General features: G+C 37.2%; 1 protein-coding gene across 2 annotated transcripts in view; it reads left to right on the top strand.

Moving 5' to 3' along the window:
• LOC103814390 (prolyl endopeptidase FAP) overlaps positions 1–17677 on the top strand; it is a 36580-nt gene extending 18903 nt beyond the window's left edge. For both annotated transcript variants that reach the window (XM_018911471.3, XM_050976982.1), the window contains 10 exons: positions 908–955; positions 3473–3571; positions 4287–4356; positions 5538–5732; positions 8064–8118; positions 10493–10592; positions 13546–13610; positions 15541–15613; positions 15870–15943; positions 17344–17677. In XM_018911471.3, the coding sequence (XP_018767016.1) occupies positions 908–955; positions 3473–3571; positions 4287–4356; positions 5538–5732; positions 8064–8118; positions 10493–10592; positions 13546–13610; positions 15541–15613; positions 15870–15943; positions 17344–17445 (881 nt within the window). In that variant the 3' untranslated portion in view covers positions 17446–17677. The remainder of the gene's footprint in view (positions 1–907; positions 956–3472; positions 3572–4286; positions 4357–5537; positions 5733–8063; positions 8119–10492; positions 10593–13545; positions 13611–15540; positions 15614–15869; positions 15944–17343) is intronic.
• The last annotated feature ends 4753 nt before the right edge of the window (positions 17678–22430 follow it).

Genomic DNA, 22430 nt, shown 5'->3' with positions numbered 1-22430 from the left:
CATGTTTTTCTTTGCAGCAGCCAGAGCAGGATTTAGAAACATATACTGTTTTCCAGTTTATGTGATCAAAGTTAGCTGTGAGAAACTACTTTACTGTGTTTCCCAATTGAAATTAGGACCTGTGTCAGCCATAAGTGTTGGCTATTTAAGCAGAGCACCTGAGAAAATTTTCAATAAATGATCTAAGAAAAATTTGGTTCAAGATATGTGATCATTGAATCACTTGCAAGACACAAGTATTAAAGGAAGTCTTAGCTCTTTTGTAATAAATTAGGTGGTTGTGATTTCAGTGATCTGAGGTATGATCCACTGCTGTACTCAAAAAACAGTGACATCACAATCTAAAAAAAATATGAAAAGGATCCAAGGTTTTCCTTTTGTGCACTTCTTATAAAGTTTACTGTTCTTGTGATTCTGCACCGACTGATCAGCTGAAAAGTTCCTTAAACTTCTGTTGAGGAGAGAACCAAATGCAGCAAATAACAACACCTTTCAATCATTCTTGCACAAAATAGTCAGTAAGGTCATCACCATGTGAAAGCTACTCACCTTCACAAATACGATGTGACGTGTTCTCAGAAGAATGTTTCACATTGTTAGTTCTGCATTCACCTTATGTAATCACATCTCAGGTATTAACTAGATGTCACTCCATCTCTAGGGAAGAAGGGTTAGTAGATCTAAAGTTGCTTCTGTTATGTTTGCTGAGCAATGCCAAGTCTTTGTACACACAGTACCTTAAGTATTGTAGCAGGGACTAGTGACTTATACAGCAAAGATTCAGATTTTTCCATCAGCTTTGAGCTCTTTAACAATCCTGTCAGTTATCAATGTTAAAGTAATACACATTGCATCACCAAATTCCAGCTTCAAACTGTAAACTGACTTTTTATCATTCTTACAACAGGTCCTGGGATTCCCATTTCTACTCTTTTTGAGAACCGTGGTGATAGAGGTACTGCAAGTGTCCTGCCTATTTCTGAGCAATTGGTATACTCCTTTACCTCTAATCCAGATCAAGGTCTTCTAGTACAATACTTAGGATTGTGATCAAGAAGCCTTTCTTGTTTGGTATTAAAATAACTAGTGTCTTTTTAGATATGTTCATCAGTAAAATCCAGACATGAATGAACACACTGATGCATTTATCTCAATTCCCGAGTCCAGCGCTTTCATAGCATCCTGCTGTTTCTCCTGTTTATAAAGTATAGATAAAATTAACATGGGCAACTATTTGTCAACCTAATTTTGAGTCAAACTTTGTAGAAAAAATTATTGTGATTTCCAGAATATTCCTTTTCGCATTTGGATGAACACAAGACTTTCTTTTTTCATGGGGCAACACTACCTTAAACAAAAGACAATAGCGTACTATTTAGAGTTTACAGTTTCAACTGTTGTGCTGTACTAATTAGAATTTGGATCAATGACTTCCTCAGCCATCAGTAGAGATGTCAGAGAAGAGCAGAAGCTCTTTCAGATATCAGTTCAAATAACTGCTTTGGACTGGTGTAATTATTGATACAAAGTGTGATCTTCAGCAAGAAACATTCAGAGCCCTTATTCTTTAAGTAGTCTGTTAGTGAAGGTGGTTTGCAACCAAGCCAAGCAGGAACTTTCTAACTATGATAATATTAATTGTTCTGTAGTGAATCTTCTCTCTCTGTCCCTTGTCTTTTTCCCTAAAAGTTCTTCTCTGACTTTAAGCCTTCAGTTCCTGGAATGTTATGAAAACTAGCATGGTTCTGTATAAACTTCAGAGATTTAGCATCCCCTTCCTTTCCCAATAATGAGTGGAAATGAGCTGGTAGTTGTAATGATCCTTACAGTTCAGCATGCGTTGATAACCCACTGTTAGCTGAGTGTTGTCGGACCAAAACACACACAAAAACATAAGGAAGACAAATGCTGCAATATTGTTTGCAACATCATATTATTTAGACTCCAGCAGCAGTTGGTACATCTTATTTTATAACCACTTTAAAATTTTTGCAAATGGAAAGGATAGGTTAACATGTCTATTGCACTTATGGTATAGAAACACTGTGTTCTGGTATTTCTTTTGCAGAAGCTTTAAATAGATTTAAAGGTTTAAATACAATGCATGCATTGATTTTTTTTTTATTTAATCCATTTTTATACCTCTCTGTTTTTTCTGATTCAGTTACCTTTATGTAAAGGGCCCCTACTATCTTATCAAACTTGAAATACAACTAAGTGCCCAGCTGCAGTTATGTGTTAACTTCTCTGCAGCAGAGAACAGTTTCCTATAATGGATTTTCACCACTGGTTTCATCATGCCTCCCTCTTATGTGCTGTTATTCTCAGGAATAAAAACAAATTCAGGCTTCTCTTTAAATTCTTCATTACCTTTCTAGAATTAATTTTCCTTCAGTTCCTTGCTTTCATAATCTCTTCTGTGGTGCAAAACTATTTTTAGTAAATCCATTTTCATTGCAGTTGACAGCATTTTGAAACTATATCACCCATGAATTTTAGTAGGAGACAGTTAAACTGACATAGCTCAGTTTGGAAGTTCCTTCCACAATGCCTACAGTTCAGTTGTGGTAAAGGGAAAGTTTCATGAGTTTTGAGGGGAAGGCTGGAAAAGGGTTCAGCTGAGTTTTCATGAGCATCCAAAAGCAGGATGATCTTCCAGCCATAAAAAAACCAACTTGAATCTGCAAAACTTGTCAAGAGTACTTTGAAAGAACGAATTCCGGTATTATATTTCTGGCATGTCCTAAGCACTACCTAGCTCAATATATGTTGAGAGAAGAATACTTCTTGTACTTTTTGAACATTTCCAGAAACAAGGAGTAGGGAAAGGTAAAGGAAAAAAGAAAAATCTCCTGCACTTTTAAAAGGTTCTTTCATTCTGAAAGTGAAGATAAAAGTCACAGATTTCCATTGTTTCCAATACTCTTCATCCCTCACTACTCATGGGAAAATACATAAAGAAACAAGAACCAATGGATTAATAACATACAATTCTGCAATCTGTCCTGTAAGTTAATTAAATTTTAAACAGAAATTTATAAACTGATGTTAGTCTGATAAGCAAGACAGGAGATACAGGAGATACAGGACTGTGTTTTGCACAGTGCCATGAATTTTGCATTTTTTGCTCCCCCATTTTGCAAAACTGGGATGAGGGATCTGCAGGAGAAAGCTGTTTCCTCTTAACATGCGGGACTCCAACACTCAGAGGCAACATGTGAAATGATTTGCATTGCAAAGTGTACATCCTATAAAAATCTAACGAATATTTGTGCACTGCAATGCCAGTGCTTTTCTTTCATTTAGCTATGTGATCAAGCCCAATTAGAAGTGTCTGAGTGGATTTCATTACTCTGCTTGTAAAATTCACAGATTTCCTTTCTGTTCTAATAACACAAAGTAAAGGAATCTTAATTACTGAAGAGAAATTAGCAATAAATCAGTTAATAATTCAGGCATTTCTTTTACTTAGAGCTCAAAGTGTTGGAAGACAATTGGGAATTGCAGTCTGCTTTGCAAGATATCAGACTGCCAAAAGAAGAAATTAATAAGCTTGGAGTGGATGGTATAAGTAAGAATTACATATCTTTATTGTACTTTTTATTCTTACTATTTTAATATTTTGCCTTAATTTTGCTAAAGTAAATATTGTCTTTCTGTAGAATAAAGTTGTTGGCCTGTGAGATTGGGAAGAGGCCTGGTTCTGCCCTGTTCAATAAAAGCTGAATTGTGCTATGCCTCAGGTTATCTTTCAGTAAAATAGGAGTTAAAATACATTTGTTTCACAATGCACGTTTTTAAAAAATCTTTAATACTATTGGTAAAGAGTTTAAATATAGTGTAAAAACAATATAATATGGTGGTAGTAAAATGAGAAGTGTAAGCTGCTATTCCTGTTTTATGCATTTTATTGACTTGCACTGTTCTTTTCAGTAGTGACTTACCAACAGTATCCCATGGTAATAAATCAGTGTAAAGTTTTCAGAACTAATATCTGGTAATTTTAAAATGGTTATGCTTTTCTAGGCACCTGAAAAAACTGAGAACCTAGACTTTTGTGAAGTGATAATTTAGCCTAGCTAAATTAAAGTAAATGTGAGTTCCTTCCAAGCTGTTCTTCAACAGCTCAATATAAACAGTTAATGGCATCAGTTCTGTGATTCACAGTTTGTGCCTTGTGTACTCTGTGCTGATTCATGTTCATATACTGCTACCCCAGACTCTGGAGTATGCCTAGAGGAATCATTTCAACCATTAAGAATCTAATTTTAATTTGTCTTTTCTAGCTTTGTGGTACAAAATGCTTCTACCTCCACAGTTTGATAGATCCAAGAAGTACCCTCTGCTTATTCAGGTGTATGTAACTCTTCCTTTCTTTGAATCTTGTTGTTTTGTTAGAAAAAATACCTTTTCTAATTTAACAAAAGCTGGGACATTTGCAACGTTTTATAAAGCAAAACTACTTAGTTCTGTTTCATTTGTTGAGCTTTTTTCAATGAATTTCTGGAATAGAAATTCATCCCAATGGAGATCAATAAGGATTTTAATGTTGATCTTAGCATGGTAAGGGGTACTTTCTCAGAGAAAGAGAAAGGCTAAAATCATGTGGGTTACTCCTTGTAGATCTTAGCTCTGTTGCTTCTTCTGTTTATCATGGAGTCTGAAAGTATTGATTCCAGCTTTACTAAGATGAAAAAATGCAAGATCCTCCTTCATTTTTTAAGATGAAAAGAAAAATAAGCCATGTGGACTTGCTTGTAAGAGCACTTGACATAATTTACTGCAGGCAGAAAAGCAATAACAACTGCAGTGGTGGAAAGAAAACACATGCAGAAAGGAGAGCTGAGTGGATGTAATAAACAATTACATCATTTTTTATTAACCAGTGATGATCCAAAGGTCCAAGAATGCTAAGTATGTTTGAAGTTTAGAGTAGAAGAGTCCTGTCCTTGAGGTCAAATATGTAATTTGCATTAGGCCATTCTCATTAGAGTGTCTCTGTTTGCTCAGCTATGCAGGGTGTGCTCTGCCCACACTTTCAACAGCCCATGTTATTCCCTACTGAAACAAATAAGGTCTGGGGATAGCCAAAAAGGGTAAGGAGCTGTACTTCTTAATCTTGCTTTTTTTTGCCTGCATGTGGAAATCAAATGCAAAAAAGCAAAAAAGCACCAAAAGGGGATGTTACTCCTAAGGAATTTGGAGAGAGCTAAGAATTGAATCTTTGAGGGATGGCTTTTCCAAGGATTCCCCTTAGGACAAGCAGCTGATACTGCACCCCTTAGTCTGAGCTGAAACGAATGATTTCCCTTAGGGATAAGACCTAAACAAATAAAATGGATTTTAGATAGCAAAATCTCATAACTACTTGAAAATAGTAGTAGAACTGTTCCTCTACTGAGCTCTCTGAGCCACAGTCATTTAGCAAAATACATGTGGAGGAAATGTTATCAGTGCCAATAGCTATAGTCCAGTGTCCAATAACCATTTATAAATTCATAAATATAAGTTGAAAATGTATGAATTTTCTTCCTCAGGTATGGAGGACCTTGCAGTCAGAATGTAAAGGAAACTTTTAGCATTAGCTGGATAACCTATCTTGCAAGCAAAGAGGGAATTATTGTTGCTCTGGTGGATGGCAGAGGGACAGCTTATCAAGGTGACAAGATTTTGCATGCAGTATATCGAAGACTTGGAGTCTATGAAGTTGAGGACCAAATCTCAGCTGTTAAGTAAGTAGGTTATCTACCTCTATAGCTGTTGTATTTGCTCACCAAGAAGTAGTAAGGTGAAAGATAAATTGAATGCTCAGCCTTTCTTCTGAAGACTTGAGGTCTCAAGGATATAAGACAAAAACAGTTGTAAAAATAAAATATTCATGTTTGCTTGATGTCAGTGAGGTTTTGCCTGGTATATTATGTCCACATACCACTAAGACTACATTTGGACCTGACCACTTGCATTGCATAAGAGAATCATCAGAGGCTTCAGTCCTAAGCCTAAAGAAATACAATTGCCAGTGGTGAAAGTTCAGCCAATTATCCATTTTTCTGAAGCTATTTCCTATAGGGCGAGCCTGTCTCAGGGACCATAGAGATTAGCCAGAGATCCAAAGGGATTTACCTCACTGATTAGCTACAGGTCAAATAAGAAGTTTGTAGAGAAACTGAAACAGACACAAATGTTCTACAGGTCAATTAGTGACAAACTTGCATTCTGTGCTGTTGTTGGATAGTTAAGAACAGAAAGTACCTGAGGTCCCTTGATAAGTGTTCCCCAACAGCTGCTCCTTTGCATGAAAACACTTGAAAACGTTCCAGGGGAAACCGATTCCCTATGCAGAGATTTTGGGAGAAAGTGAAAGATAAAGATTGCAAAGAAAGGTTGTCTTGGTAATTTTACAGATGCAGTAGCACTGCTCAAGTGAGCCTTTGAAGAAGGGTTAGTTGGAACCCCACAGACGTGACTGCAAGGCAGGAATTTAGCCCAGCCTTTGGTGTGGAATTTAGCCCATCAGAGATAGACTGGATAAATTTCAGAGAGATCAGAGATAGACAGATGGATAGATTTCCAGGTGCAGCAGTAAATACTCTATTTCCTCCAGACTCAATGCTCAAGTATCTTAGCTGAAAATTTGATTTAGCAACCCAGGTTTCCACAGCTTTGCTTGTTTGAGAGCACTGCCTGTACTTACAAGTGTGTGTGAGAAGGATATCTGTTCCTTCCTCTTTCTGCTTTGTGATATTTCCTCCTCAATGTTATAAATATAAATGCACCATTATCCTTTTCAGTGATAAATGAAACAGAATAGCTGTGTATCATGTCAAGTTTTTCTCTTATTCTATTATTTGCTATCTTGAAACTTTTAGGACAAGGGATATACTTCGAAATATCAGAAGAATGCTTCTATATGATTCTGAATCATCACTCAGACATAGGATATCAGAGGAAACCTAAACTGATTCTGCAGTTGCAAAATCTGCTGAGACAGGCCATGAAAAAATGACCTCAGACTTCACACTTCCCAGTTTTCTGTCAGCACCTAGACTAAATTTTTATTCAGTTAAATGTAGTGCATTCCATCTTCCTGATCTAACACATGGATTGAGATGAATGCTTTTTAGAGAGCCTCTATACTCTACTTCTTGGAGGGGCTTTTACTGTATGTGCAGCCCCAGGGATTAAGACAGTAATATAACAAAACTGAATAATTTTTTGGCTTTTCTAACTCTGTCCCACCCAGATAGTATCCCACGTTTTGGGTGTTGTCAATCACTTGCCTTTGTCCTAGTAAATAAGGCTACTGTGTTTCCTGATGTGTATCTGAACCTATTGTGTTTATCTGTCACTCTCAACCCTTTGTGGTCTTTTGCCTCATCCTCTTTTCCTTGCTGTTGCTAATATATCCTTAGAAATACAGTCTCCACACTCTGATTCAGGATATTTGTAGGAGACCTTATATTTATAATTCTCTTTGACCTGTTTGACTCTTGAGAGCATAAGAAGTTTTGCACCTTTTATACATTTCAAACTTATTACCTACTAGGAGCATTAGTAGATGATTCCTTCATTATTATTTTTTATTGAAGTAGCCATAAGAGCTTTTTACTTTTCAGGCACATAAAAAAAAGCTTCTTTCTCCAGGGAATCCCTAATCTCCTCAGAAGTCAATACTGTTCCTGTTGAGAAATCAAAGTATTAACTCACTCTGACGTCAGTATGTTGGGTATCTTGCACGATAAAGTCTGAATGTTAATGGTAATCCTGCACCATTGGCACTAAAGCAATGAAAATTATCCTCATCCAGTGGAATAAAAATTACTATTATGAAAGTACTGATTTCAGTATTTTCTTTCAGGAAAAGTTCTTCCCTTTCAACACCTACTGATTGAATAGTTAATGTTTTGTAGAAATCAGGCATGCTGTTGATTGTCAGTTTGCTTAAATTGGTGGGACATGTGGGGAAAAAAAAGTGCAAGAAAAACTATTTTTTTGCTAATTTGTTATTGTACTAGCAATTTTTTGTAATAATGCATTTATTTCTGTAATTTTATTTTCCACAGAAAATTTATAGAAATGGGCTTTATTGATGAGAAACGAGTAGCAATATGGGGCTGGGTAAGTGTTTGGAGTTTTTAGATCTATCTTTAAATAATCCTGAAGTAATTTATTATTCTTAATATTATTATTCCTGGTTCTGTCTTAAGTATATATAAAATTTCTTCTGCAAATGTATGATGGTATTTCCAAAGGGGATGGTTCCTTCTGGTACTTATATACATGCAATTGCAACGCTTCAAGCCCCCCAGAATGAATCTTTGGCAGCTCAAGAGGGAATTTTAAAAAGCTCATGTCTAATACATTGTTTGGACTGGAAGTTAAGCCAACTTAAGACATTTTAGTTTGCTTTAGTTTTAATTTAGGGACTTACTGTCAAACTTCAAGTATTGTCCTTTCTGATCTGAGTTTAAAATAGTGAAAAAAGTCCTATGACTATCTCTCATCAGAAAATGTGACCCCTGAATCATCCTGAATCACTGTACTTGGCTGGCTTTGCAATGGTCATCAGGGATTAATCTGGACCAGAGGGGTTTACAACACTGATAACTTCACCAAGACATGGAAAAATTAGGCAGTATGGGAGTCATTCCAAATGATTAGACAGTCTCTTTTTCATCTTTGCTTTTTTTCATGTATTTCTCTTTGTAATGCTCCCAGAACCTTTATTAGCCAGATATATTGCCTCATGTTAGACAGCACATGAGCAGAGTTGCTAAAATCTTTCTATGAAGCTTCTATCAACCAATATTTAAGTTACTTTGGTACAGTTACTACTGTAACACCAGAATAAAATGGGTATCATATGGTGAAATTAAATGACACAGACACTTAGAAGTGAATAATTCTGAAGTGACATTAGGTAATTTAAGGTCTCAAGAAAATATTTTCTTTTTTAAATCACATCATATTTCATTTCACCACAGTGAAATAAAACCAACTAAGAGCTTGGACACATTGTATTCCAGTAGTGGATATAATATTAAAATGAAGGCACTACTGCCAAAGCTATCAACCTTTTTTTCCAATTTATTATACCATTTCCTTGTCTGTCAGCTTTGAAAGGACTTAAAAGGTGTTACCGTATTTATAGGCTGCAGATTGGTGAGTCTGCATGAACTCATGCTTTCAGACTCAACAAACTCTTCAAGATGGCAAAAGCTCTTAAATAACTACTAAAGTAATTTGGACTGTGAACTCTCTCTTGGCCTGTTACAGTGAATATATTTATCTCCCCACTCCTAATCCCTTACTTTTAAGCCTTGTGGACTGATTTTTTTGAAGGATCAGATGAGCAAATCAGATGAGTTGGAAAGATTCTACTAATTAGTGTTTCTACTACTATATTCCTCACTATCATTTCAAGCTGGAAAGTCAAGAGGATGGACAAAATTAACTTCTGTACAAAAAAAAAAAAATTAATAATACTGCTTATTTCTCCTAGTCTTTCATATGCTACTGAAGTAATCTTCAGAATTTTTCATGACACGCCATATTTTTATCCCTTTCTCAATTCCAAAGTAAACAAAACCCATTATTTTGCAAAGACCTTATATGAGTTTTTCCAACCTCAGTTCCACATCCTGTGGAGAGCCAAACCAAAGGCTTTTTATTTACATTATTTTCCTGTCTCAGCAACTAGGCCCATTCTGTTTCACATATCTATTCTTATATTCAGGCTTACTTACTGCTTTACCCTTCTTACGGCCAGGAACTTATTCTTCCTTTCTGGGTCCCAGTTTGAGGAATCAGGCCAGAAAATACCAGGAACAGTGGCAGGCAGTAGGGAGGAATTGCTTCGTCCTGAAGTAATAAGTATATGAGTTCTGATGACTGAGTCAGTTCAATATGCTGATCTTTAGCAAAACCTAAGTAGTTTGTGAAGGGAGGGAAGAAAACCTCTAACTCTTCTTGGAGGTGCACCTTGAAAGGTTGAGAGGCAATGAAAAACAAGCAGCAGAAGGAAAGTTTCTCTTTGGTTCTAGAAAAAAAAAATAAATATGACAACATTGATCACTGTTGAAGCAGATTGAATGGAGAGGAAGTGTACTATGGATGAGACTGCAATCAGCATTATTTCCATCTGAAGGTAGCCCCGTTTTGAGCTGTAGGTTGTGTTAGACTACCGTGAAGGACGCTGCGAAATTCAATTTCTCTGTGACTGAAAGTGGTAATGAAAACAGTGATAAACACTGAAGAAGAAGCAAAAAAAAGAAATAATTTGATAAATTTTTCTAATCTCTCTCACAAGAAATTACATCAGATCTATTTGATATCAATAAAATAATTTCAGAAAACCCTCAACCATTTTTTACTTTGTCCTCCATGCATGCAAAGCAAATTAGTTAATTTGGAATTAGTTTATATGAGTTTGATTCAGAAAACAGAATGATACTTCACCAGTAATTTTAAACTGTCTGTGATTTCCTCCTAGTCCTATGGTGGCTATGTAACTTCTTTGGCACTTGGATCTGGCAGTGGAGTATTTAAATGCGGAATGGCTGTGGCTCCTGTTTCCAGCTGGGAATATTACGGTATGGAAACTTGTCATAAATACTGACTTGGAAAGCAAGATGTAGCATTTAATGACTTCTTAAATTAAATCATTGCAGGAGACTGGCAATTTGAAACATAAAGACATTCAAATTACCTCGATTTAAAACTTTCAAGACCTTAAGTTTAATGTTTTTCTTGCTGAAAATAACTGAGTGCAACTGGCAGTTTGGAACTGATTTTGTCACAAAGAAGTTATGTCTGGATAATTCCATATGCACTTCTAAAACAGGAAGTGTACGAAGCCCTCTCAATAAACTGCTATTAAGGAGTGATCTGCCTTAAAGTCCTATTAAAGCATTATCATTGAATTCAGAAAAGCTGAACTGATTTATCTGCCAGCAACAGAATCATAGTACATTTCAACTTCTGAAATCCCAGATGACCTGTGTCAGGAATCAGTATTTCTGGTGACTACAAAGTTGTTTCCAAAAAGCAGTGAAAAAGTGAAAGGCTATTGTGTTCAATATAATATTTTATTTAATTAAATATTTTTGCCTCTAAATGTTTCTCAGCCCCACCTGTATTGTCGTACAATATCTACAACACATATTCTTATTTATATTTATGGAATTAGGCTCCAAACTGTTGAGAGGAAACAACACTGGGTGTATATTCCCAAGGCCTTCCTGTGTGAATAAAGCAGGCACATACTCATACTTGCCGACCTGTTAAGCTTTTGGCATGGTGTTAAGGAACCTTAGTGTAAAAAAAATCATGGCATGAATATTTTCAATGAGTAAAATGTAGCACTTTGAACACATTTACTTAGCATATGGTCGTTTTCTAAGAAGTCTTGGTTATGAGAAAAATTTTTGGTTAAATGGGAAAGATTCCTTCCCTGACTGCTAGCACAGACATTCCTTGTATTTATGGTGTTTTGCAAACAAAGGGGGAAATATTTGTATGACACAGGAAGCATAGTCTTCGTGTTTTCACTGGCATCAAGATTTTTTTTAAGACATTTTTACTCATGATCACAAAATTATTTCCAGAATGCAGGCATAAAGCACTGCTTTCGCAAAAGTCCCTCAATAAAAGACATGATATAAAAATTTGTCCCAGCATCCCAATTCAAATGAAGCTTTTAAGTTCAAGCAGATTAGACCTGCACCATTGCAATTTCTATGTCAGCTGAATTTTCAGGTGGCAATTAAAGAATCTTGCTGAAAACACACTGTAAAATCCAAACAGGCAAAGGTACCTCCACTAAGGAAGGGAGGAAACAAAAGGAAGCCATGAGTCATAAGTTTTGGCAAACAGATCATGTTAGCATTAGGGTGAGCTGTGTTAGGGGCAAAACTACAGGATGTTACATCCTTGAGTCTCCTAGTAATATCAGTATGTCACAGGATGTACTGGCCCCTAGAGCTTCTAACACTGTCCAACCCTCTTTTAGGTGCCCAGTTGAGATTCTGGGCCATAATCTTTTGTCAGAAGCTGTCCCACCCCCCTCCATTTTGAGTTGGAGCTGAACAGTTGTGGAAAGGAAGATTCCATTCAGGGACACTGTATAGTTAAAAGCATTATATCTATGACTGTTTTATTAAAATTTATTTAAATTCATCTGCCTTTCCTTCCTCAATAATTGACAAGCTGAATCTTCCACTTAGTCATTATAATGCAATTCTGCTGACCTCTGTGGACTTGTTGTAGCTATACTGGTAGAAGAGGGTGGAAAAATTGGCTCAGAATACTGTAGAAAAGCCAGCCATTCAGAAAGAGTCTATTTTATTGAAAACTTAAGCCCAATATGGTTGTTTGACACTGTGTTGACAAGAGATATTGCACATTTTCTGTTTTCATGGAATGATAAAGGATTTTGATAAAAGATAGGCTACTTAAATTTTTTTGGTACTTATATTACAAATTATCTTCAGAAGCCTTGCTTGGCTCATGTGGGAGACATAGTACATGTCTTTAGCTCTCAGAGGTAGCACATGTAAATGGTACATAATAAACTATGGGAACAAGAGTACATTGATTTATTTTCTTTTCCTGGGAGGATTCTCATTTCTATTTTTTAACAAAATTTTTCTGATACGGTGTATCAAACTGGACAAGATAGACAATCCCAATTCCTTAATGATTACAATGGCCATCACCTGTCTTTTGAGAGGGAAGGCTCTCTTTGTCAGGAAGCCCCAGCTTCCCTAAATAAATAAAGTCCTTGTAATACTGCAGCTTGACTGCTCAATATGTGTCAGTTCCTCCTTCAAGGCAAGGTCATAAGGAAAGTAATCTTCTGGTAGTAGCAGCTGCTGTGTCAGTTTTCCATAAATTTTCATTACAGCTCCTAGTTAAAGTACAAATACCAAGGCAGCTCAAATAGATATGTTTCTACTGATTTCTTGGTGACACTGTTCAGTTATTCACATTCATTTTGTCAAATCTGTCACCAGTCTTTGTTGTGGTTAGAAAAATGAATTTAACAGAGAGCTGGAAAACAATGAGCCATCTTTTCAGTTCATGCCTGCATCCTTTCCTGCTCCCCCTAGTTGCTTCATATATACATTCAATAGGAAAATGAGAACATGCATATCCATATTTACTGTAAACACACATACAAATCCTCAGCTCCTCTTTCTAAGGTGTCAGAATTAGTCTGTGTCATCTTTCCACCATCCACCCATATTGGCTCATTGCTTTATTCAACTGGCTTCTGGTGTTCAACCCAACAGCATAGAGCCGTATCAATTAATTACCTTTATCCCCACAACCTGGATGAATATAAAACCACTATTTTTGCAAAGATGGTTTGGAGAACAATAAATAATTAGTCTTCATAGCTGATTTTTAAAATATGTGTAAATTTGATGTGTTATGAGGAAGCCAAGAACAGACACAGTTAAACATCATTTAATTTCCTATGTGTCACTGAAGCCACAAAATATCTGCACTTTATCTATAGCTTTTTTTCTTCTTTAATTTCAGCTTCAATCTACACAGAACGATTCATGGGTCTTCCTATAAAGTCTGATAATCTTGAGCACTATAAGGTGAGAGTTCTGCCTCTGTGCCATTCTGCCTTATTTTTGAAAAACACTGCTATGCATAAGTGGAACTGTGAAGAAAGAAAGCAGCCCACCAAGTCTCATGATATAGTCCTTTTGTAGCAAAGCTACTGCCATGAAATTCTTATCTCCATAATTAATTGTAGGTTTGTATTTATAAATCCCAAAAAAGCTAAATGGAAATCCTTATTTTCTTACTTGGACAAATCAGACTGTTCTGCCAGTGCTAACGATTAGCCTAGAAAAGAACTGAAGTGAGAGGGATTAAAATGTTGATTTTAATAAGGCTTTGGTTGGTACTGTTAGCTGCTTCCTCCAAATTTAGCTCTCTGATAATAAGATCATATGCATACTAAATTATCAGATCAGCTTCCCCTACCTAGAACAGGTTGCCATTCTTTTCTTCACATTGATAGGAAGTCTGTAGTTTCCTCTAGCAGCACACACTGGCTCTGGATACAGAGAGGCCTGAGTTAACATCCAAAGAACTTAGTGGAAACACTCCTGTTAAAGATTTGGATCATGTTCTCGGTACGTATCTCCATCCCAACTCAAAGAACAGAAGTGCTCAATACCAAACAGCCCTGGTGGAGCTGTCTGGGTAGCCAGGAATTGGAGCATTCTGGGAATGACATGACTAGTGCTGTTCTTTGTATGAATTGGCTCATAGAAAAGACACTAAATATCAAATCTGTTTCTGTTCGTGTAGAGACATTTGTGACAGCACAGAAAGCTACCTGCTGCAAGCCAAGCTTGCACAGGGACCTTCTATGGACAGATATCATCAATATGGTCCAGATCAATATTTTTTCTTCTGCTGGTGCTTTTCAGAACACATGCAAATGATGTAAGAAAAAAACAGTATCTATTTATAGTTATTCCTGTTCTGAAGCTGAAGTCACAGATCACAGATGCACAGAATAATTTAGTTTGGAAAAGACTTCTGAGATCATCAGGTCCAGCCATTAACCTTACACTGCCAAGTGCACCACTAAACCATGTCCCCAAGTGCCACATCTACACATCTTTTAAATACCTTCCCAGATGGTGACTCAACCACTGCCCTGAGCAGCTTGTTCCAATGCCTGACAACCCTTTTCATGAAGAAAATTTTCCTCATATCCAGTCTAAACCTCCTATGGCATAATTTGAGGCCCTTTCCTCTTGTCCGGTTGATTGTTGCCTGGGACAAGAGGCCAACCCCCACCTGGCTAAAGCATATCTTCAGGGAGTAACAGAGAATGTTAATGTCCCTCCTGAGCCTGCTCTTCTCCAGGCTAAACACCCTCAGCCATTCCTCAGAGGACTCACTCTTCAGACCCTCCCCAGCTCCGTTGCCCTTCTCAGGATACACTCCAGCACCTCAGTGTCTTTCTTGGGCCCAAAACTGAACACAGGATTTGGGGTGTGGCCTCACCAGTGCCCAGTAAGGAGATGATCACTTCTCTGGTCCTGCTAGCCACACTACTTTTGGTACAGGCCAGGATGGCTCTGGCCTCCTTGGCCACCTGGGGATGCACTGGCTGATGTTCAGCTGTTTTCAACCAATACCCACAGGTCCTTTTCTACCAGAGATCTTTCCAGCCACCCTTCCACATGGCCCCTAGTGCTGCAGAGGGGTGGTTGTGACCCAAGAGCAGGGTATGGCACTTTGCCTTGATGAACCTTAGACAACTGGCTTTGGGTCATTGATCCAGGTTGTTCAGATCCCTCTGTAGAGACTGATGTACATGTATATACACATATACAGCCTTATACAGGGTTTCTATTGTAATCTCAGATAGATATGTAGTCACTGCTGTCATGTCAGTTCAACCGTTTGATTGTTTTTCTACTAGGTAATGAAAGCCTTTCAGCACTATAAATAAGTGGTTTAAATTAAAGTTGCTGAACTGTTCTTTTTTCCTCTCAACAGAATTCAACTGTGATGGCAAGAGCAAAGAATTTCCAAAATGTAGAGTATCTTCTCATCCATGGAACAGCAGATGGTGAGGTTTGCAAATGGCAGAACAAACACAGAGCCAGAATCACTTTGTTTGAAAAACATTAAGCATCTATCTTTGATTGGGTCAGGGCTTAGATCTTTGGTAGATTTCCATATGACCTATCATAAGATGCTTACTCATTCTTAGTAATGTCAACTGTATCACTTGATAATTAGTGGACACAGCTAAATGCACTATAACTTTATGCTTTGTGGTATTAACACGTTTCAACAGACAATCTTTTTTTTTTTCTTTTTAGATAATGTACATTTTCAGAACTCAGCACAAATTGCAAAAGCTCTGGTTAATGCACAGGTGGATTTCCAGGCAATGGTAAATAATAGGCTATTTTTTATTTTGAAAAGTGGTTCATAACTTTATCAATAAGCTTATCTGACATTTGGCAATGTTTTTAACTACCCAGTTCAACTGAACATGCTTCAAAATTTGGCAATTGCTAGTGCATTTGTTATTCTTCATAAACAACTTCTCAATTTCTTCCCCAAATTATTTGTCTGCTCTTTTTTTCTTTTTCCCTTGCCCTTTGTAAGCTAGCAGGATTTTCCTCTTGTCAAGAATAACTTGGAGGCTTTTAAAATGAGCCAGGGAGAAGAATAAAAACCCAGCCTCCTTATAAGTGTTTCTGATACCAGATAAAAGAGGAAAGTAAAAGAGCTGAGTTCTGGGGCCGAATTGTCACTTGGTGTGGTAGAGTCTATCTTGAATTGGACTTGCCTGCCACAGGCAAGAAGTAAAACAAGTGAAAAGGGTGTAAGATATTCAAACATATATATATATCCAGAATCAACAAAAAAAAAAAAAAGTTCTCTGAAAAATTTGCATGGGATAGCAGGCACAGGCAGAGATAGAAACACATAGGCAAGAGGTTGCAGGATATAAATGAGAAATAAACAGGGGAGATGTAGATCTGATTTATATGCTAACCTCTGCTTCCAAACCTTTTTTCTCAGGGCTAATAACCAAAGTGTTTGCCTGCTGTCAGACATACTGATCTTCTGCCCAAGTCCGGTTTCACAGGGCCATGAACTCCCCAAAAAGGGATAACAGGGGTTTATAGGCCCTTTTGTATGTGTAATATACATATATTTGTATATTTGTATATTATTCTCTGCCTCCTTTGCTGATCTTTGCCCAATCTGGGTTATATATTAAGTGTCTGGAGTACTGTATGTAGTTGTAATCATTCTGGTTCAGCTACAGTGGAATGGCAGATATTTCTGAGTTAGCATAATTCTTATTTATGTGTGTTTTATTTCCAGATCATCACTTAAAAGGTTCATGGCCCTGCTATAAAGCAGGATGTTTTGAATAGAACTCAAACAGCATTTAGCTGAAATTTTGTTGCTTAGAGCTCAGTACTTATTCCCAAGCAAGACTCTTACCCTTATTACCCAGACCATGCAGCAGGTCAAGGGGATTTCATCCCTAACAGCATCTCAAGGCTCTTTTGCCTGACTTGCTACAACTGGCCTGTAAGTACTGAGGCAGTAATGTTTACACTTAAATTACAAAAGACTTAGGAACTTTTGTTTTCAGCAAGAATAAGAATATATTGGGAACTGAGGAAAAAAAAACTATTAGATTCCTAGTTTTTCTTGAGCCATCCACTTTCTTATGTGTACAATAAAATACATTTTTTGTATTGTTTAACTCTTCCAGAATTGAAAACATGACATAAGGGGTTTATGTTCTGTTTTTGCTTTTTCTTTCAGTGGTATACTGATCAGAACCATGGAATTCCAGGCCTTTCCAGCAAACATCTCTACACTCATATGACCCACTTCCTCAAACAATGCTTTTCTTTGTCAGAATAAGTAGGCAACTCAGAGCAGGCTAAGGCATCTAAGATATCTTTGGGAGAATGAAAAGACAGCAGTCCCCAAGTTGTATAGTGTTCAGGTGAATTGAGCACAGGAACTTTGAAATTTTAAACTTGATGTTTACATCCACTTTTGATATTGTATATTAGCAAATGTTATGGTAACAAATGATTTGACACATTTGATACAGGTTTGACAAAAAAAAATAAAATCAGAATGTAAACGGTCTTGTGCATCTATTGGTGACTTGCTTAAACTTACATTCTGCAGTCCAAGAAAGGTGATTCATTGCAAATGCCCTCTGTCAGATTAATGTGATTGAATTTGTTAACTAGAACTGTAAAATGGGAAAGGACAAAGGAAGCAGTGCAAGTACCTAATTAGCATCCTAACAAGTACCAGTTTCTCAAAATTGATTTCCAACCTTTTGTAAAGAATCCAAGAAGAGATAGGAACACACAATATTTAACATTGAAGTTTGGATTCTTATTAAGAGTCTTGAATGTGTTCAAATTTTATTCAACTCTTATTGAAACCTTGATTCTGCACAACTCTCAGTGTTGAGGTTTAAACATGAAAGCAGGACACTCATGATAACTATCATGTATCAGTGGGTTTTTCACCTGTATTCAAAGTATGTGAGCCATATTTACCTGTTTTTACTTTATATTCATCACCTCAGCATTCAAATTGAACTCAGTGTCATTCATCCCAGACTGGAGAGGAAGGATCAAAGCATTGTGCAAGCTTTCTTTGCTTTGTTTCTAGTGCAACTATTTTAGGGAGTCTTTAAAAAATGGTGGAAGCTAATAATGATTGGAATACTTGTATTCTTTCCATTAGTAATTAAATTAGTCCTGTCATAATATAAGAATATTAACAAGATAATTGGCAAGAGATCCATCGTAGATTAAACAATTTCTTGGTCATGTGTTTAAAAAATTCTGAATTAATCTACTGCATAAGAACCATGGTCCTTCTGACACAATCTCTGCTATTAGCTGTTGAGAGTGCAAAATACCCTAAAATAGATTGTGTTGCCTTCCCACAAAGCAAGCTGCTTCATAACTCTCAGTCAGAGACCAGTTGCTGCTTCTTTGTGGAAAAGCAAGGGGTTTCATTTGACTTTCTTGACAAAAACATGGGGTTTGGCCAAAATAATTAAAATGTGGAAGTGATTTGCTATGTAACAGCTTCCTTCGTTTGTTAATGGCAATATCAAATCTGATTTTCCACACATGAGAACATTCCTTAGATACATCTTTATGCAAATGTAGTTGCCAAGCTGTTTGTAATGGTTAAATTATACTTTGATGGGAACTCTTCAGAAAATACTCAATTAGTTCAGGTTTTTTTGGAAACGCTGCCAATTACGTGATGTTAATGAGCTTTTTGTTGGTAATGTAATTAAAATTCAACTGCTATAATGGCTAAAGGAAAAAATTATAGCTGTAAGAAAGTTAAAATTAAGCAAATATAACATGAAGTGGGCCTAATTAGATGTTGATTATATGGTCCTATGTGCATTTGCTGCACACAACAGTAGTCTCAGAAATGTGGTTATCTTACAAATAAGGAATACAATTCAGTTGAAATACTGAGATTTAACTCTCAATTTGTTATAGTGATACAACACCATGGAAATAATTGTAATGTTGTGGTGAAAGAGAGAAAAATTAAGCTCTTATCTGAGATGCCTATAGGTTTAAGATGCCTGAATATGTCAATGAGAACCTAAGTAATTTCAAAAAAAGCATGGTATCAATATGTGAGATATATCATGGTATATCTCACATAAATATCAATATATTAAGGTCACTTTCAATTTCTTCACCTTTATTTTATTTATTCTATTGAAAATCTTCTAAGTTCTGGAAATCTGAGCAGATAGATTGGCCCTTTGTTGGTACTGTAAGTAATAAAATAATTCAATGTGTTGTTCACACCCTGCTCACAGGTCTGTTGTCTGAAGCTTTTGGAAGCATTTGAAATAAGGGACATTTCAGGAAAATCAGTCAAATAAAATAACAGAAGGTACCTCTTTCTCAAGGGGTGCATTGGCTATTTCATTATTAATCTGCCCTGAGGTCTGTTTGTTTCCTAAGGCAATCATAGTACACATCTTCCAAACTGCTCACCATCTACTTTGGCTTGTAGGCAGCAGTTGTGGGAATAAGAAAAAATTAAAAATAAGTGCAGTTTCTGCCAACATTTTTCCTTCATTGTTTTTCATGTTATTAATTTCTTTGCCTTACACAGTGTTCTTGCCAAAGAATGGGAATATGTCTCCAGCAGAGTGTGACATTTACACTGAATTGCTGAAATAATGTCTAACCTGAAAGATTTATGATAGTGCAACCATGTGTTTCGATGACCTGGGATAAAATGTCCTAGTGTGCTGTGAGTGTCAAAAAAACCCTCTTAAAAATACATCAACATCAGATTGCTGGCTGGCCTGTGCTTATAACAGGTAATATCACAGTCAGTCTCCAGAAATGGTGCAGAGCACTGCAAACCTACCCTTGTACTCTAACAGAATCACAGAATGCTTGGGGTTGGAGGGGAGCTTTGGAGGCAAACTTATCTCCCTTCCCTGTTTACACAGGGCTACCTACATCCAGTAGCCCAGGACTTTGCCCAGATGGCTTTTGAATATCTAAAAGCCCTCTGGATGCTCTCCCTGGGCCTCCACTGCCAGTGCTTGGTTACCCTCACAGTAAAAAAGTGCTTCCTTATGCTCAGACAGAACATTCTGTGTTTCGGTTTGTGTCTCTTGCTTCTAGGTCTGCCATTGGGCACAACTGAAAAGAAGTTGGCTCAGTCTTCTTTGGAAGATATCATCCCTTCAGATATTTATATATGGTGATGAGGTTGTCCCAAGCCTTTTCTCCTCTAGAAAGAGAATGTGTTCCATTCTACCTTGTCTACAGCCACAATCCATGTTACAAGCATTACCCCAGACATTCACTGGACAGGTATTTGCCCCACTCCACTTCAATCAGAGAGAAGAGCCTTAAGAGGCTGCAGGATAGGCCCTGTTGTAACACATCTTCAGTAATTCAAGTTGCAAGGGCTTGTCCTGAAGCTAACAAAATATGTGAATAAAAAGTATATATGACTATACTGCAAACATGGAATACAGTATGTAAGAGCCAACACTAGGACACAATTTGAATTAAGCTAAGCTCTTATGACAAGAATGAACATCCTCAAAGTTTTGCTTCCCACTTTCAAATGCTTTAGAGGATCTGTTTTTCAAAAAATGCTGAGCACTTTCTGGATTTTTTCTCTTTTGGATAACACTCTCACACTTCAGATACTCAAACATACTACTTCAGACAATGAAACACGAGTCTTCAAATACCTGTCACATAAACAAGGTAGCCAAGCCTCTGAAGATAGGATGAATTTTTTCTGAATTAAGTAGAGAGGCCCTTGATAAATAGCCACAAATACACTTGTTCACAAGTCAGTTTCCTCTATGAATTCTTTCTAGCTTTTACAAATTAAAACTAGAGCTGAAGAGGGAAAATTGCTTTATTCTAGGGGCTGAAGTGTAAATAGATAGTAGAAAGTCACTGTTTCCACTCCAAACCTGTTCTCATCATCTACCTTATTTGTGCTGTGTAAGCTGTGCACATGAAAGAGCCTGCAATCCTTCAAACACAGACCTACATGATTTGTTTCACACAGGATTACTGCAGCTGTAAAGAAGAAAAGTCCTGGTTTTCAGCAGAAAACCAGTCAGGTTTTAGAATATGGTTAGTGTTATACTCATTTTACTCAGATATCAAGTCCAATTCAAACTGCATTCAATACTTCCCAGTTTGCCAGTCAGTTCCAATTACAAGGCACAGCTGTTTAGAACATTTTATAGAGTCATTTGAAGGCTCTATATTTAGTCTGAATAATTCCTAGTATTTGCAAAGAGCATTTGGTATTACTTTCAATTATGAACATTGTCTTCTCAGAATGTAAAACAACCAGTACACATTGGGCCAGCTCTTCTGCTTGCGCAAATTGCTGCAGCTCCATTGACTTGCAGTGGAGCGATTCCAACTTATGTGAGCAGACAGTGTGGGCTGCAGCTCAGTTCCAATGGCTGGGGCTGCTGAGGTACAAACCTCTCATCACCCCTGGCACAGAGCAGGAGCTGTGTGCTGTGGAAAGGCCTAGAGACCCCAAACTCACCCACCATTTCAGCAAGGCATTCCTGCTCCCTGAAGGGCGGCCGTGGAGTTGTGTGCACACATAGGCACACACTGTGTGTGTCATGTACAAGCACAGGTTTATGGATGTACCATGGTGGGGTTTTTATATGTGCATGTGTTTACACATATGTTCCTCCTATATTGGTTCCCATTCTCAGGAGGGGAATGCTGTTTGTGATTAGCATATAACAAAGACAGCAAAACAAAAGGGGCTGCAGAGCCTGGCCCTCTGAACTCACAGCTGATAATGTCAGGAGAGAATACTTTCTGTATGTTATAAGAAAGTAAAGGGTGTGGGCCTTTAGTCATACCCCAAGATACATCCTCCTCCCTTTAGACATGTAATGGATAATAATACAACAGCAATAAATGTGTAATGAAGAACTACACAGAAGAATTTGGGGAGGTCATTTTTTTGAAAGCGTTTGATGAGGGTTTTTTACTTTTTACTGTCACAAGGCAGCAAGTTCCTAATTCATTAAAATGTTCAAATCTTGACAATTTTAATCAGATGATGGTGCAGGAAACTGATAGATTCCAGATACAGTGAACTCAACCACTCCAATTGAATCATGAGAAACACAAAAATTTCCCAAAGGCAGGCCCCTTTCAGCTTCTGTCTCTTAGTCTGACTCAAAGTATTGTCTCAGTTGAGAACAGTGATACAGAGGACACTGGGGTTGCCCTTGATTTTGCCAAGAGGTACCATCTAACTGGTGTATTTTAAAATGTGAGAGGAACAAATCTGAGCGTATGTGCATGTCTCAT

The sequence above is a fragment of the Serinus canaria genome, chromosome 7 (assembly GCF_022539315.1).
Source record: "Serinus canaria isolate serCan28SL12 chromosome 7, serCan2020, whole genome shotgun sequence".
In the NCBI taxonomy this organism is placed as follows: Eukaryota; Metazoa; Chordata; class Aves; order Passeriformes; family Fringillidae; genus Serinus; species Serinus canaria.
Note: the sequence above shows the minus strand (reverse complement) of the source record. Positions and strands in the feature narration are given on the sequence as shown.